General features: G+C 42.2%; 1 protein-coding gene across 4 annotated transcripts in view; it reads right to left on the bottom strand.

Moving 5' to 3' along the window:
* The window catches only part of gldc (glycine dehydrogenase (decarboxylating)), a 172,803-nt gene that overhangs the window by 149,307 nt on the left and 11,507 nt on the right, over positions 1-11,989 (bottom strand). For 3 of the 4 annotated variants that reach the window (XR_006315277.1, XR_006315278.1, XM_043715133.1), the window contains exon 3: positions 4,914-5,049. The exons of the other annotated variant lie outside the window; for it this stretch is intronic. Coding sequence is in view for 1 of the 3 variants with exons in the window: in XM_043715133.1 (XP_043571068.1) it covers positions 4,914-5,049 (136 nt within the window). In the remaining 2 variants the exon portion in view is untranslated. The remainder of the gene's footprint in view (positions 1-4,913; positions 5,050-11,989) is intronic. 4 annotated transcript variants of the gene reach the window in all.

The following is an 11,989-nucleotide window of genomic DNA, read 5'->3' as shown; positions in this document are numbered from 1 at the left end:
CGAAGGAATTGGGAGAATGGGATTGCGTTTTTACAGGGGGCAGGATGGGAGGAGGTGTAGTCCAGGTAGCTGTGGGAGTCGGTTGGTTTGTAGTAGATGTCCGTGTTGATTCGGTCGGCTGGGATAGAAATAGAAAGGTCGAGGAAGGGGAGGGAGGGATCTGAGACTGTCCAGGTGAATTTGAGGTCGGGGTGGAAGGTGTTGGTGAAGTGGATGAACTGTTCAACCTCCTCGTGGGAGCACGAGGCGGCGCCGATCCAGTCATCGATGTAGCGGAGGAAAAGGTGGGGGGTGGGGCCCCAGTGTAGTTGCAGAAGATGGATTGTTCCACATATCCTACAAAGAGGCAGGCATAGCTGGGGCCCATGCAGGTGCCCATGGCTACTCCTTTCGTTTGGCGGAAGTGGGAGGATTGGAAAGAGAAGTTGTTCAGGGTGAGGACCAGTTCAGTCAGTCGAAGGAGGGTGTCAGTGGAAGGGTACTGGTCAGTAAGGCGGGAAAGAAAGAAGCGGAGGGCTTTGAGTCCTTCGTGATGGGGGATGGAGGTGTACAGGGATTATAGGACAAGCCAAACAGAACAGCCAAGGAATTCCTGGAAGCATGGCACTCATCCACAGATTCTATCAATAAGCACATCAACCTGGACCCAATATACCAGCCATTGCAGCAGACAGCTGGAACTGACAACCGGAAACGGCAGAGACAAACGACTATAAATGCCGGAGGAAACATCACAGAAGCGCTTCACATGAGGCTCCCAAGCACTGAGGATGTCACCTAGACAGGGGACGAAATGTCTGCAACACAAATTCCCAGCTCAGCCAACAGAACCACAACAACAACAACAACAGAGCCAAAATTAGATTCAAAACATTAACTCTGTTCCTTTCTCCACTGATGCTGCCAGACCAGCTGAGCTTCTCTCATTTTCTATTCGTATACTTTTCAACCTACAAGTCAAAAATGTTCCCAACTGCAGAACAGGCTTCTCCCTTAATTCAAACAATTCCAAGCTGGAATGAACAAATAAGGCCAGAGTCAGTTCCTGTAATAGGTCTGAAATCACCACCTTTGCAGAGAAGCCATTGGGATTGGCACTTGCAGGCTTATGAACCCAACCTTATTCTGGATTCAGAGAAATCCAACATGATGCAGAACTTAGAATCTGGCTCCCCCCCCCCCCCCCGCTCCTTCCCACCCCATCTGTTTGATAAAATCCAGTCCATGAAATCACAGAAGGAAATTCCTGGGTTTCTCCACTTTACGAGTTCAAACACCTGAGGTGGTCAATTTTACAAAGAAACTGAGCTGCCATTATAACCACAATATACAAATGTTAGTTTTGCCATTCAGTTCAAGAAGCAGCATGTACATCAATGGAAGCAGAGCACAGGTTCTATATAATCTGCTGAGGATCCCTGCAATTGGTTTGTGTTAGTGATGCAACAGAAAGTAATAACTGAATAGCACTTTAACGCAATCAAAAAAAAACTTAAGACACTTCATAACAGCATTAGAAAACAAAAATTGACAATGTACCTCAATCAGCTGGCCAAAAGATGGTCAAAAAGACATATTTCAATGTGCCTTAATGTGTTTTAATGAAGTGGAGATATGTAGGAAGGATGTTCCAGAGCTTATGACGTGGGCATGTGAAAACCGAGCTAACAATGGTAGGAGTGATTAAAATCAAAAATGCTCAAGTGGATAGAATTAGTGAGGTGCAGTACCTTGGATGATTGTGGCATTGGAGGAGAGAGAGATGGTGGAGGGAAGCCTAGGATTAATTCTGAGAAAATACTAGAGGAATTGGGCATTAGCAGGAAGAAATGCAATTAAGAGCGAGTCTCTGACTATGATTAGTTGGTTGAGACTGGAAATAGACAACAGCAGTCCCAACCAGCTAGATAGCAATAGTGAAGTGTTGGATGAGAATGATGTGATCAGCTGAATCAAAGTCTGAAGACGGATTGAGGAGGGAATTTTGTCAAAGGCACTTAGATACCATTTGTAACTTTGCCAAGAAACCAGTAGTGTTACAAATGTGGCCAGGGTTTTGTAGGGTTTGGGCTATACTCCATTGATTTCCATGCTCCCTTTCTTTAACTCAGGGAAAATTCCACCTAATAAGTGGAAATGAGACAGTGCTTTCCTTATCCAGATTTCACTAGTGCATACCAAAACACATGAAATACTTAATGGCATGGACCCGAGAAAGCAGAGCATAACTATAGATGGTTTCTCTATCTTTACCTACTCAGCTCTGAGAAGTACATGTGTGTGTGAGTGAGTGAACAAGCAAGCGAGTTTGCACACAATAGTTGAAGGAATCAAAATGAGCTTTGACATTTATAGTGCCCTATCCTTGAGAATTCTTTTCACCCAAATTAGCACCACCTATTTACCTGAACAGATATTACATTTGGACTGTATGTTAATCTGGCCATGCTGCAAGGTTTCAAAAGATCATCAGATGTTCCTGATACTCAGTGTTAGCAGTTAGTCAGACAATAACAGCACTGTTCACACAGCCAAAGCAGCTGAGAAAGATAATTTAATCATTGGGATAATAAACTTTACCAATTGCAAATATTAAGATTAGGTTATAATGAAAAATGCTAGAGATGTTTTGGGTCCAATACAAGTCACAGGATTCAATTTGAGTTTGTCTACAAATAGGAAGAAAGTCTGACTAATGCAGCATATCAAAGGCTTTTTCATACCAGTTATTTGAATGTGCCAATCTCAAGTTAATGCTTGCTTTGTTCTATATTTGTCCCATGATTAGTGGCTGAAAAATAGAACGTGATTTGAAGACCTGTTCAACAACAAGAAACTAAAACCCTCTTGAACTTACAGTAAAGTTTCAACACAATCTCCTTTCCACATTCATTATTCACCAATTACAAAAATCATTGTAATTTTTATTCGCCTCCCCATTTTCTTTAATCTGCTTCTGACAAACCTATGACCTCTACCACCTTGAATAAAAAGGGCAGCAGATACATGGGCATATCACCAGCAGGAGAAAGGGAGGACTGCAGAAGTTGGAGAGTCAGAGTCAAAGTATGGAGCTGGAAAAACACAGCAGGTCAGGCAGCAGCTGAGGAGCAGGAGAGGCAATGTTTCGGGCGTAAGCCCTTCATCAGGAAGGTGATGACGGTCTTATGCCTGAACCATCGACTCTCCTGCTCCTCAGATGCTGCTTGACATGCTGTGCTTTTCCAGCGCCACACTTTTAGCCATATCACCATCAGCAAGTTCCCCTCCAAGCCACACATATCCTGATTGGGAAATATCTCATCACTGTCTCAGTTGCTGGGACAAAATCCTGAAACTCCCTAATAGAACTGAGGACAACAGTGGTTCAAGAAGGCAACTCACCACCACCTTCTCAAGGGCTATTTGGGATGGGTAATAAATGCTGACCTAGCTAGCGATGGCCACACCCCATGAATACAAAACGTCCATCAAAACAAAATTATACCAAAAAGCAAAACAGATTCTGAAATTAAAACTGCAAATTCACTGTTCACGGTCCTGGGGTAAAAAAAACTCACATTGGATTGGGTTATTGCAATGAAAACTGTTTCCCATCACAGAAGGGAAATCAGTATTAATGAGTTGTAAGGATATGATCATGTACAAAACTATGCAATTGTAACATTAATTCTGTTGCGAACAGCTTCAGATAAATTCAATATGTCAAAATGGCACATATTAAATGCAGTGTCATTCAAAGAGCATGCATTCAATGCGACTGGGTGAAAGTTGGAGGAAGACCATTGGATTAACAAGAACACAACTGGAACCAAGCTAAGGCAATGCAAAGTCAAGTGACAGATTAATAAAGTGAACAATGTAAAGCATGACACAGTAATCAAAGTACATTGCTAACAGTTTCTGCATAAACAGTTGGCAAGGAAGATCAGAACTGATACTGATGAGCCAAGTGATTGTTTTAAACATTCACTGAATAAACCAAGTTTGAGGTGAATAGATTAACTTTAAAAAATCTTCGCCAATACTGGAATGGTAATACACACAGCAATTGTAGCAGCTTGCTTTCTGACATAAGTGTACCAATGACAATAAAATTACAGTACTAAGTAATTCCAGAAGGCATTTTGACAGCCGGCTGTAAAGGACTTATGCAATACATGGTGATGATGAGCAATGCCCACCCACAACAGTACATATTTTCTTTCTCAGATTCTTGGCATTAACCCTAATCTCTCAGACAAGCTCAAACATAGGAGGCATTCATGCTATTGCTGAACTTCAAAGTGAGAAATACAGTGGGTATCCTTTTGATAATGCATAACAAACCATATTTGGATTTCTCATTGATCTGAAAGGAGAACAGCAGAGTCGGTTTTTCCCCACCAATACCACTGGCAGAAATGTCATTGAAGTGACCTGCTGTTTTGCACCATTTGGTAACCACACCAGTTTCATGCCATCATACCGATGTGCCACTGTTTCAGATCCAATGGCAGAGAGCTCTTAAAAGTTCTACTGTCTGCATAGGTGCCTTCAGTTCTGATCTTCTTTTGGAATAGTGCAATAGTGGATGTCACAAATAGCTATTTCACTGAAGTCCTGACTAAGCCTCAATACTTGAGAGATGAGTCAGAGATATAAATACAACAGTAACAGGGTTTCTTGCTCACAAAATCTGGAGCAGGAACTGTTACAGCTCTAGCCTAGAGTTGCAGATTCCAATTACTACACAGCTAAAATCAATTAGCTTGCCAGACACAAAGGCTTCAAACTGGTGATCCTCCAGTCTCAGCCTCTCTCAGGGCACTCAGTTACATGCTTTTATATATCCAACCAGTTAGGAACCAGTCACTCCTGAAATTGGACTATTTGGGAGTAGTATGTTTGAAATTAGAAATCTTTTGCATTACCATCCTGAATTTTCCAGCAAGTTGCGGAGAATTGCTTGTGGTACTGAGCAGTTGTAATAACCCATTCCAATGTAAGACCTCCAGATTTTATTCTTGCTTGCAATCTTGTGTAGACTGGCAAGGATTTCATTTTCACCTAAGGGAGGGAAAGAAAACAAAAAGTCGCACCTACTAATCTCACTTAAAGGTTACAAACAAGTTAATTTACCACAATGTGATAAAGAAGGAAAAATCAAAAAGGCTGGTAAGCTGTGCTCGAGTGTGCATTCATAATATATTTTGCAAAACAATCATCCTTCAGACTCCCTCCATTCCCCACCCCCACCATTAAAATGAAAAATTCAATTCAAATCACATTTGATTTTCAAAAGTAAAAACATTGGCTAAGTTAGGTAAATTTAAGATATACATTGAACACAGTTACTACTAAGACCAGTTATGAGCTACCCCACTGCAGCTTGGATGAATTCAGAATTTGGCTTCCAGAGTTTTCTGGTCACTACTTCCATCCTCTTACCCATCCGCTCATGTCTCTCCTCCGGCCTCAAGTTAAGTTTTTAAACCTACCATTGCAGAGGGTAATTAAGAGTCAACCACATTGGTGTCTCTGGAATCATGTACAAACCAGATCAGGTAGCAAAAATGGCCTCCCCTGAAGGGACAGGCAAAAGGTGATGGTGGGACTGGCAGCGGTAGTGGTGTGCAACTCTTCTGTAAGTGATGCTCAATGCTCGACCTATAGATTTTTGTTAACCCACGTTACTAAGGAATGTAAAAGTCAGTACACATCAAGGCTCAAGGGACTAGTCTGTCATGCTCCTATACACTAGTGAAATGATTCAATCTTGCATTTTGTCTGACCCATTTTCACCTGAAATTTAATTCAAACCCATCAAGGAGTACTTTTTCAAGCATAAATTAATTTAAATCACAGCCCAACTGAGCTGGATCTTGGCAGAATTTGCATTTGGCTGTTGGCAAATGCATTTGATCAGAAATACGAGGGAAACAAATTTCTCGTAATGTGCAATTTTGCAGACAGACTGTGCCCGGATTGCACCCACAGCTAATACTATATCCCAATACCTTGTTCCTGAAATGAACATGTGGACAGAAGCTATCCATTGTTGCCAAAGGTCACTACAGGGGGCAACCCAATGCAGAAAAGTTAGCAAACATCCATCAAAGCAGATTGCAACACCACTCCAAAGCTGTCTAGTTCTATCCAGCTCTCTTTAAACACTACTAATCCACAAAATATTTAATGCGTGAGAAATTGGGTGTTCAGTCATCCATGTTTTTGGTGCTGAGTGCCAATTGTGGGGTGAATCGTGCCAAACATTAAAATTGACAAGTCGCCAGGCCCGGACAAGATTTGTCCTCTGTTGCTTTGGGAAACGAGAAATGTGATTGCTTCACCACTTGCGAAGATCTTAGCATCCTCGCTCTCCACCGGAGTCGTACCTGAGGACTGGAGAGAGGCAAATGTAATTCCTCTCTTCAAGGAAATAGGGAAATCCCCAGCAATTACAGACCAGTCAGTCTCACGTCTGTCGTCTGCAAGGTGTTAGAAAGGATTCTGAGGGATAGGATTTATGACCATCTGGAAGAGCATGGCTTGATTAAATGCAGTCAACATGGCTTTGTGAGGGGCAGGTCATGCCTCACAAATCTTTAAGTTCTTTGAGGATGTGACTAGAAAAGTTGATGAGGGTCGAGCTGTGGATGTGGTGTATATGGACTTTAGCAAGGCATTTGATGAGGTTCCCCATGGTAGGCTCATTCAGAAGGTCAGGAGGAATGGAATACAGGGGAACTTAGCTGTCTGGATAGAGAATTGGCTGGCCAACAGAAGACAGCGAGTGGAAGTAGAAGGAAAATACTTTGCCTGGAAGTCTGTGGTGAGTGGTGTTCCACAGGGCTCTATCCTTGGGCCTCTACTGTTTGTAATTGTACAGGATTAAGGATAGGATTCTTGGCAGTGTGGAGGAACAGAGGGATCTTTGTGTGCAGTTATGTAGATCCCTTAAAATGGCCACCCAAGTGGACAGGGTTGTTAAGAAAGCATAAGTTTTGGCTTTCATTAACAGGGGGACTGAGTTTAAGAGTCGTGAGATCTTGTTGCGGCTCTATAAAACTTTAGTTAGACCGCACTTGGAATACTCTGTCCAGTTCCAGTCACCCTATTATAGGAAAGATGTGGATGCTTTGGAGAGGGTTCAGAGGAGGTTTACCAGGATGCTGCCTGGACTGGAGGGTTTATCTTATGAAGAGAGGTTGACTGAGCTCAGACTTTTCTCATTGGAGAAAAGGAGGAGGAGAGGGGACCTAATCAAGGTATACAAAGATAATGAGAGGCATAGATAGTCTCTGGCTATCAACTATTTCCCAGGGCAGAAGTGACTAACACGAGGGGTCATAGTTTTAAGTTGGTTGGAGGAAAGTATAGAGGGGGATGTCAGAGGTGGGTTCTTTACCCAGAGTTGAGAGAGCATGGAGTGCATTGCCAGCAGCGGTTATGGAAGCAAGGTCACTGGGGACATTTAAGAGACTACTGGACATGCATATGGTCACAAATTTGAGGGTGCATACATGAGGATCAGTGGTCAGCACAACATCGTGGGCTGAAGGGCCTGTTCTGTGCTGTACTGGTTCTATGTTCTAACACTATAATGACACCAATGATCAGCCAGAAAGATGCTCTACAATCATACTATGGCAGCCACAGCATTGGAGTAGTGTTAATTTATGTTTGAGAAAATACTCGTTGAAGGGTTTGAGTGAAATTTCTACCCAGCATAGCCCAGATGGTGAAGACATGTTTTCTGTTTTTGCTTTACAAGATTGCATGTATGAACAAGAGTACAACGGTTGGGATATCAGAGTATGCATAACATGCTAATGAGTTCAAAAGGTTTCCCCTGCACCTGGTCAAGAAAGCCAACCCACATGAAAAGTGCGACCTCAATAACAAAATTTGAACCCACCATCAGGAAACTAAATTTTCACCTCCTTCCAGGTTAAATTCCCCCACTTGCCCTTTTAAAAGCTCCAGACAGGCAAGTCAAATTCCACCCCTTAACTTCACCATTCTTGAGAGTGGAGTGAGACAGAAAACAGGAAATGTTCAAATCTCTATTTAACTAAAAAGCTATAACTCTGAAAGTAAAAACAACATATCTTCTGTTAAAGTACCCAAAAACACAAGCCACTTCAGGAAAATGTCAGATCAAGGGCTGCACTTTGGTTTTAAGAAGAAGGAGTTAGATATAGTTCTTCAGGTTAAAAAGGATCAAAGGATTTGGGGTGAAAGCAGGAATAAAGTATGGAGTCAGGTAATTGGCCATGATCGTGAGGAGTGGCAGAGCAGGCTCAAAGGGTCAAATGTCCTACTTCTGCACCTCTTTTCTATATTTCTGTTAACTCTATTGCATAGATGTCATTAAAAACAATACTATCCTCAAAGCATTAGTTTGGTACAGAACTGGAATGCACTTCAAAAGTTAGGTTTTGATTTTAAAAAAAGAGCTGCTGTAAGTTCTCTAAAGCTGCCAAGGAATGCGAAAGCCTTGCTGTGCTCTGTAACATTTGCTTATTACAAGCGAACAGTGGAGACAAGTCAATTTCTGGCCACATCCTTGTCTCTGAATACACTTGCACTATATTTTCATCCACATCTGTTGCAGGGGATGGGTGGTACTATGATTTGTTGGGTGCAAAGTGATCTCCCAGATTATGGCTACAACAAACCTACAAATACATTCCATCTCTCAAGTCTTTGGCTCTCCAATCAAGACATTTTTCCAGTTATTGATTTGCTCAATCACACTCATACCTTCATTTTTAATGCCCTCCTCTCTTGTGCAATCCTCCTGCTCTCCCAACCAAGCCATTCTCCCAGTCATGATCCCCAGCTTAAATCCAAGGAATGACAACTTCAATGTTTTATGGTAAGCAACTGATTTGACCATACATCAGGCTGGACCACACCAAGCACTATCAGTACCTGCCACTCTTTTCCCCTGAACTGCTCCTTACTGTTTGAATCCTCCTAGAACACAAATGGAAATATTAACTTCTCTCCTAATAACTTTTCCAGCACATCTAAATCTCTGCTGCCCCATTCCATCTTACAAAATCCCATTTGTCCATCAGCATGCTTAAAGTTCTACATCCATTTCACGTCCAGCAATGCCTCAAACTCAACACACTCAAATTCTGCAGAGCTCTGCATTCTTCCAGTTTTGATTTCTTGTGCATCCCAGACTTCCTATCATACCAAAGCTGGCAGCCATGTCTTCAAGTAACTGGGTATTAAGACCTGGAATTTCCTCATTCAGCACAGCTGTATTTCTCCCTCCCTCTTTTGCTGTAAGGCTCCAGTATCTCCTACATTGTTAACAGGAGTGTCAGCAAAAATCTTGCTAACACTCCTGTTGTGTGTATTGGGGCTGAATATCTCACTTTGTTTAAATAATCCAATTGCTGTTGTAATGGTGATTAGCACTTATTGTTCGCTTGTGGATTTTAACGTTTATAGTTGAGAACACCACAACTACTTGTGCCCAATATTTTCTTGCACAGTTCTCATTTCAGCAGCATGCATTTTGAACTATTGCTTGGAGCTAATACATAAATTACATTCAAGATTTTTTAGTCTGACAAACTATCCAATACTACTGAACAGAATGACTGCAGTCATCCTTCGTATAGATATTGGATAATTGAGTTTAAATAATTTCATTTGTTAGTTAATACGGATACAGCACAGACTATATAGTCAGAAAAATCTAAATCCAATGAAAAATGCTTCAACAAAAAAAAAACTGATGCAGACAAACATTGCTAAGCAGCTGCTTGTTCAGCACAGGGGAACAATCTGGTTTTTGTTCCTAAATCAATGTTGCACAATGCCATTTGACAGAGTTTGTGGCCTGATTGAACAAAGGCCAAGGTTCAACAATCTTACAAAAAGCACTTGCAACATTACTGCATCATTCTGAAGTTTGCAGTGTACACAGATTGATCTCCCTTCCTACATTCCACTATGAGAAAGTGAGGACTGCAGATGCTGGAGACCAGAGCTGAAAAAGGTGTTGCTGATTCCTGAAGAAGGGCTTATGCCAGAAACGTCGATTCTCCTGCTCCTTTGATGCTGCCTGACCTGCTGCGCTTTTCCAGCAACACATTTTTCAGCTACATTCAACTATGGCAGATACTCCAACACTTCAAAGAAATGGCCACATGAACCTTTTCTTCATTCACACATGACAGAAACACTAAAGTAAGTAGTAGTAAAGTTGTGGGCAGCACGGCGGCACAGTGGTTAGCACTGCTGCTTCACAGCGCCAGAGACCCGGGTTCAATTCCCGCCTCAGGCGACTGTGTGGAGTTTGCACATTCTCCCTGTGTCTGCGTGGGTTTCCTCTGGGTGCTCCGGTTTCCTCCCACAATCCAAAAATGTGCAGTGAATTGGCCATGCTAAATTGCCCGTAGTGTTAGGTGAAGGGGTAAATGTAGGAGTATGGGTCTGGGTGGTATACGCTTCGGCGGGTCGGTGTGGACTTGTTGGGCCGAAGGGCCTGTTTCCACACTAAGTAATCTAATCTAATCTAGAGGAAAGCCAATTCTTTGTTGCGTAAAACAGTTGGGATTTCAAACATTGCCCATAGACATTTTACATCCAATTTATTCTGCAGCTCAGATAACGAGCTCGAAGTGCACATTTTGTAGTATTCCGTTTGGTGAGTTCATGATATCAAATGCATATTTTGTTCTGTAACTGCTCGTTCACACTAACCAACTGAGAAGAATCTATTAAGGAATCGGAATGAAATTTGCAAGCTGCTTGCAGGGGATGCTGTTTAAGTGGTCTTTACAAAGATCCAGAGGTGCAGTAAAAGGGAAGGTAAGGAGAAACAAGATAAGTGACCATCTCTAACCAATAAAAATCACATCTTGTTGACAACTCCTCTCGGCAAGGATCATACATGGGTCCACTGTGATTAGTGCCTCACCCTCTCATCTTCCCCATACAACATCCATCACAACACTGATTGTTGGATCTTTGTTAAATCTCACCTGCCTCATTTCTAGCTCACCTTCCTCCTGCATCTGCAGCCCCTAATTGTGTCTCCAAACCATCAACCAACCAATCAAATCTTGAATGTACATAACCACTGAGCAGCCACATCCCTTTCATGAGATATTCCAAAGATCCACAAATCTTTCAAGACATTTATCATCACAAATCTAAAGAGCCAAATTCTTCTTTTGAGGCAGAAGTCTCTGGCTCCCAAATCAGGGGACACACCCTCTGAGCATCTCCCTGTCAAGCCCTTTACGAATTCTGTGTTTGAAAGATGTCAAATCCCAGGGAAATAAGCCTGGTCTATGCAATACCCATTGCAATATTAATTTCTGGGGCACAACTGTTTACTCTGAGAGGTAGATGCAAGTTATAGCAATGTGCATGTAAAACTGTGTATAATGACATAAGCACCTGACACCTCCACATTGCAGTTTTGAACACAGCAAGAGTGTCGAGGGCTATTTGAGGCCCATTGCTAGGCAATGAGGGACCAAGCCCCCCACCTCCACAATACTTGAGAGTGTGGGCAAGTAGCAGTAACACCTTTAGGGGTTCCCTGCCCATTTGGAGATATATCTACTAATATTTACATGAAGGGAGTTGCTAAACCCCAATGCATTAAATCCACTCCTCAATAACAATAGCATTGTCCAATAAATCTTCATCTTTTTGATGTGATTTGGGCATTGGTGGCAAGATCACCATTTGTTGCCCAGCCCTAAATGCCCACAAAGTGGATGGCTTGAATGTCAGCAGATTTCCTTCCTTAATGGACATTAGTGACAGAAATAGGTGTTTACGGTAATTAATATAGTTTCACAATTAGCAAGATAGACTTTAAAATTTAAAAGGAGAAAATGAGGACTGCAGATGCTGGAGACCAGAGTTGCAAAGTGTGGTGCTGGAAAAGCGCAGCAGGCCAGACAGCATCCGAGGAGCAGGAGAATCGATGTTTCCGGCATAAGCCCTTCTTCAGGAATGAGGC

Source organism: Chiloscyllium plagiosum, chromosome 2, assembly GCF_004010195.1.
Source record: "Chiloscyllium plagiosum isolate BGI_BamShark_2017 chromosome 2, ASM401019v2, whole genome shotgun sequence".
NCBI lineage: Eukaryota > Metazoa > Chordata > Chondrichthyes > Orectolobiformes > Hemiscylliidae > Chiloscyllium > Chiloscyllium plagiosum.
The sequence above is the reverse complement of the archived record's forward strand: the minus strand, read 5'-3'. Positions and strand labels throughout refer to the sequence as shown.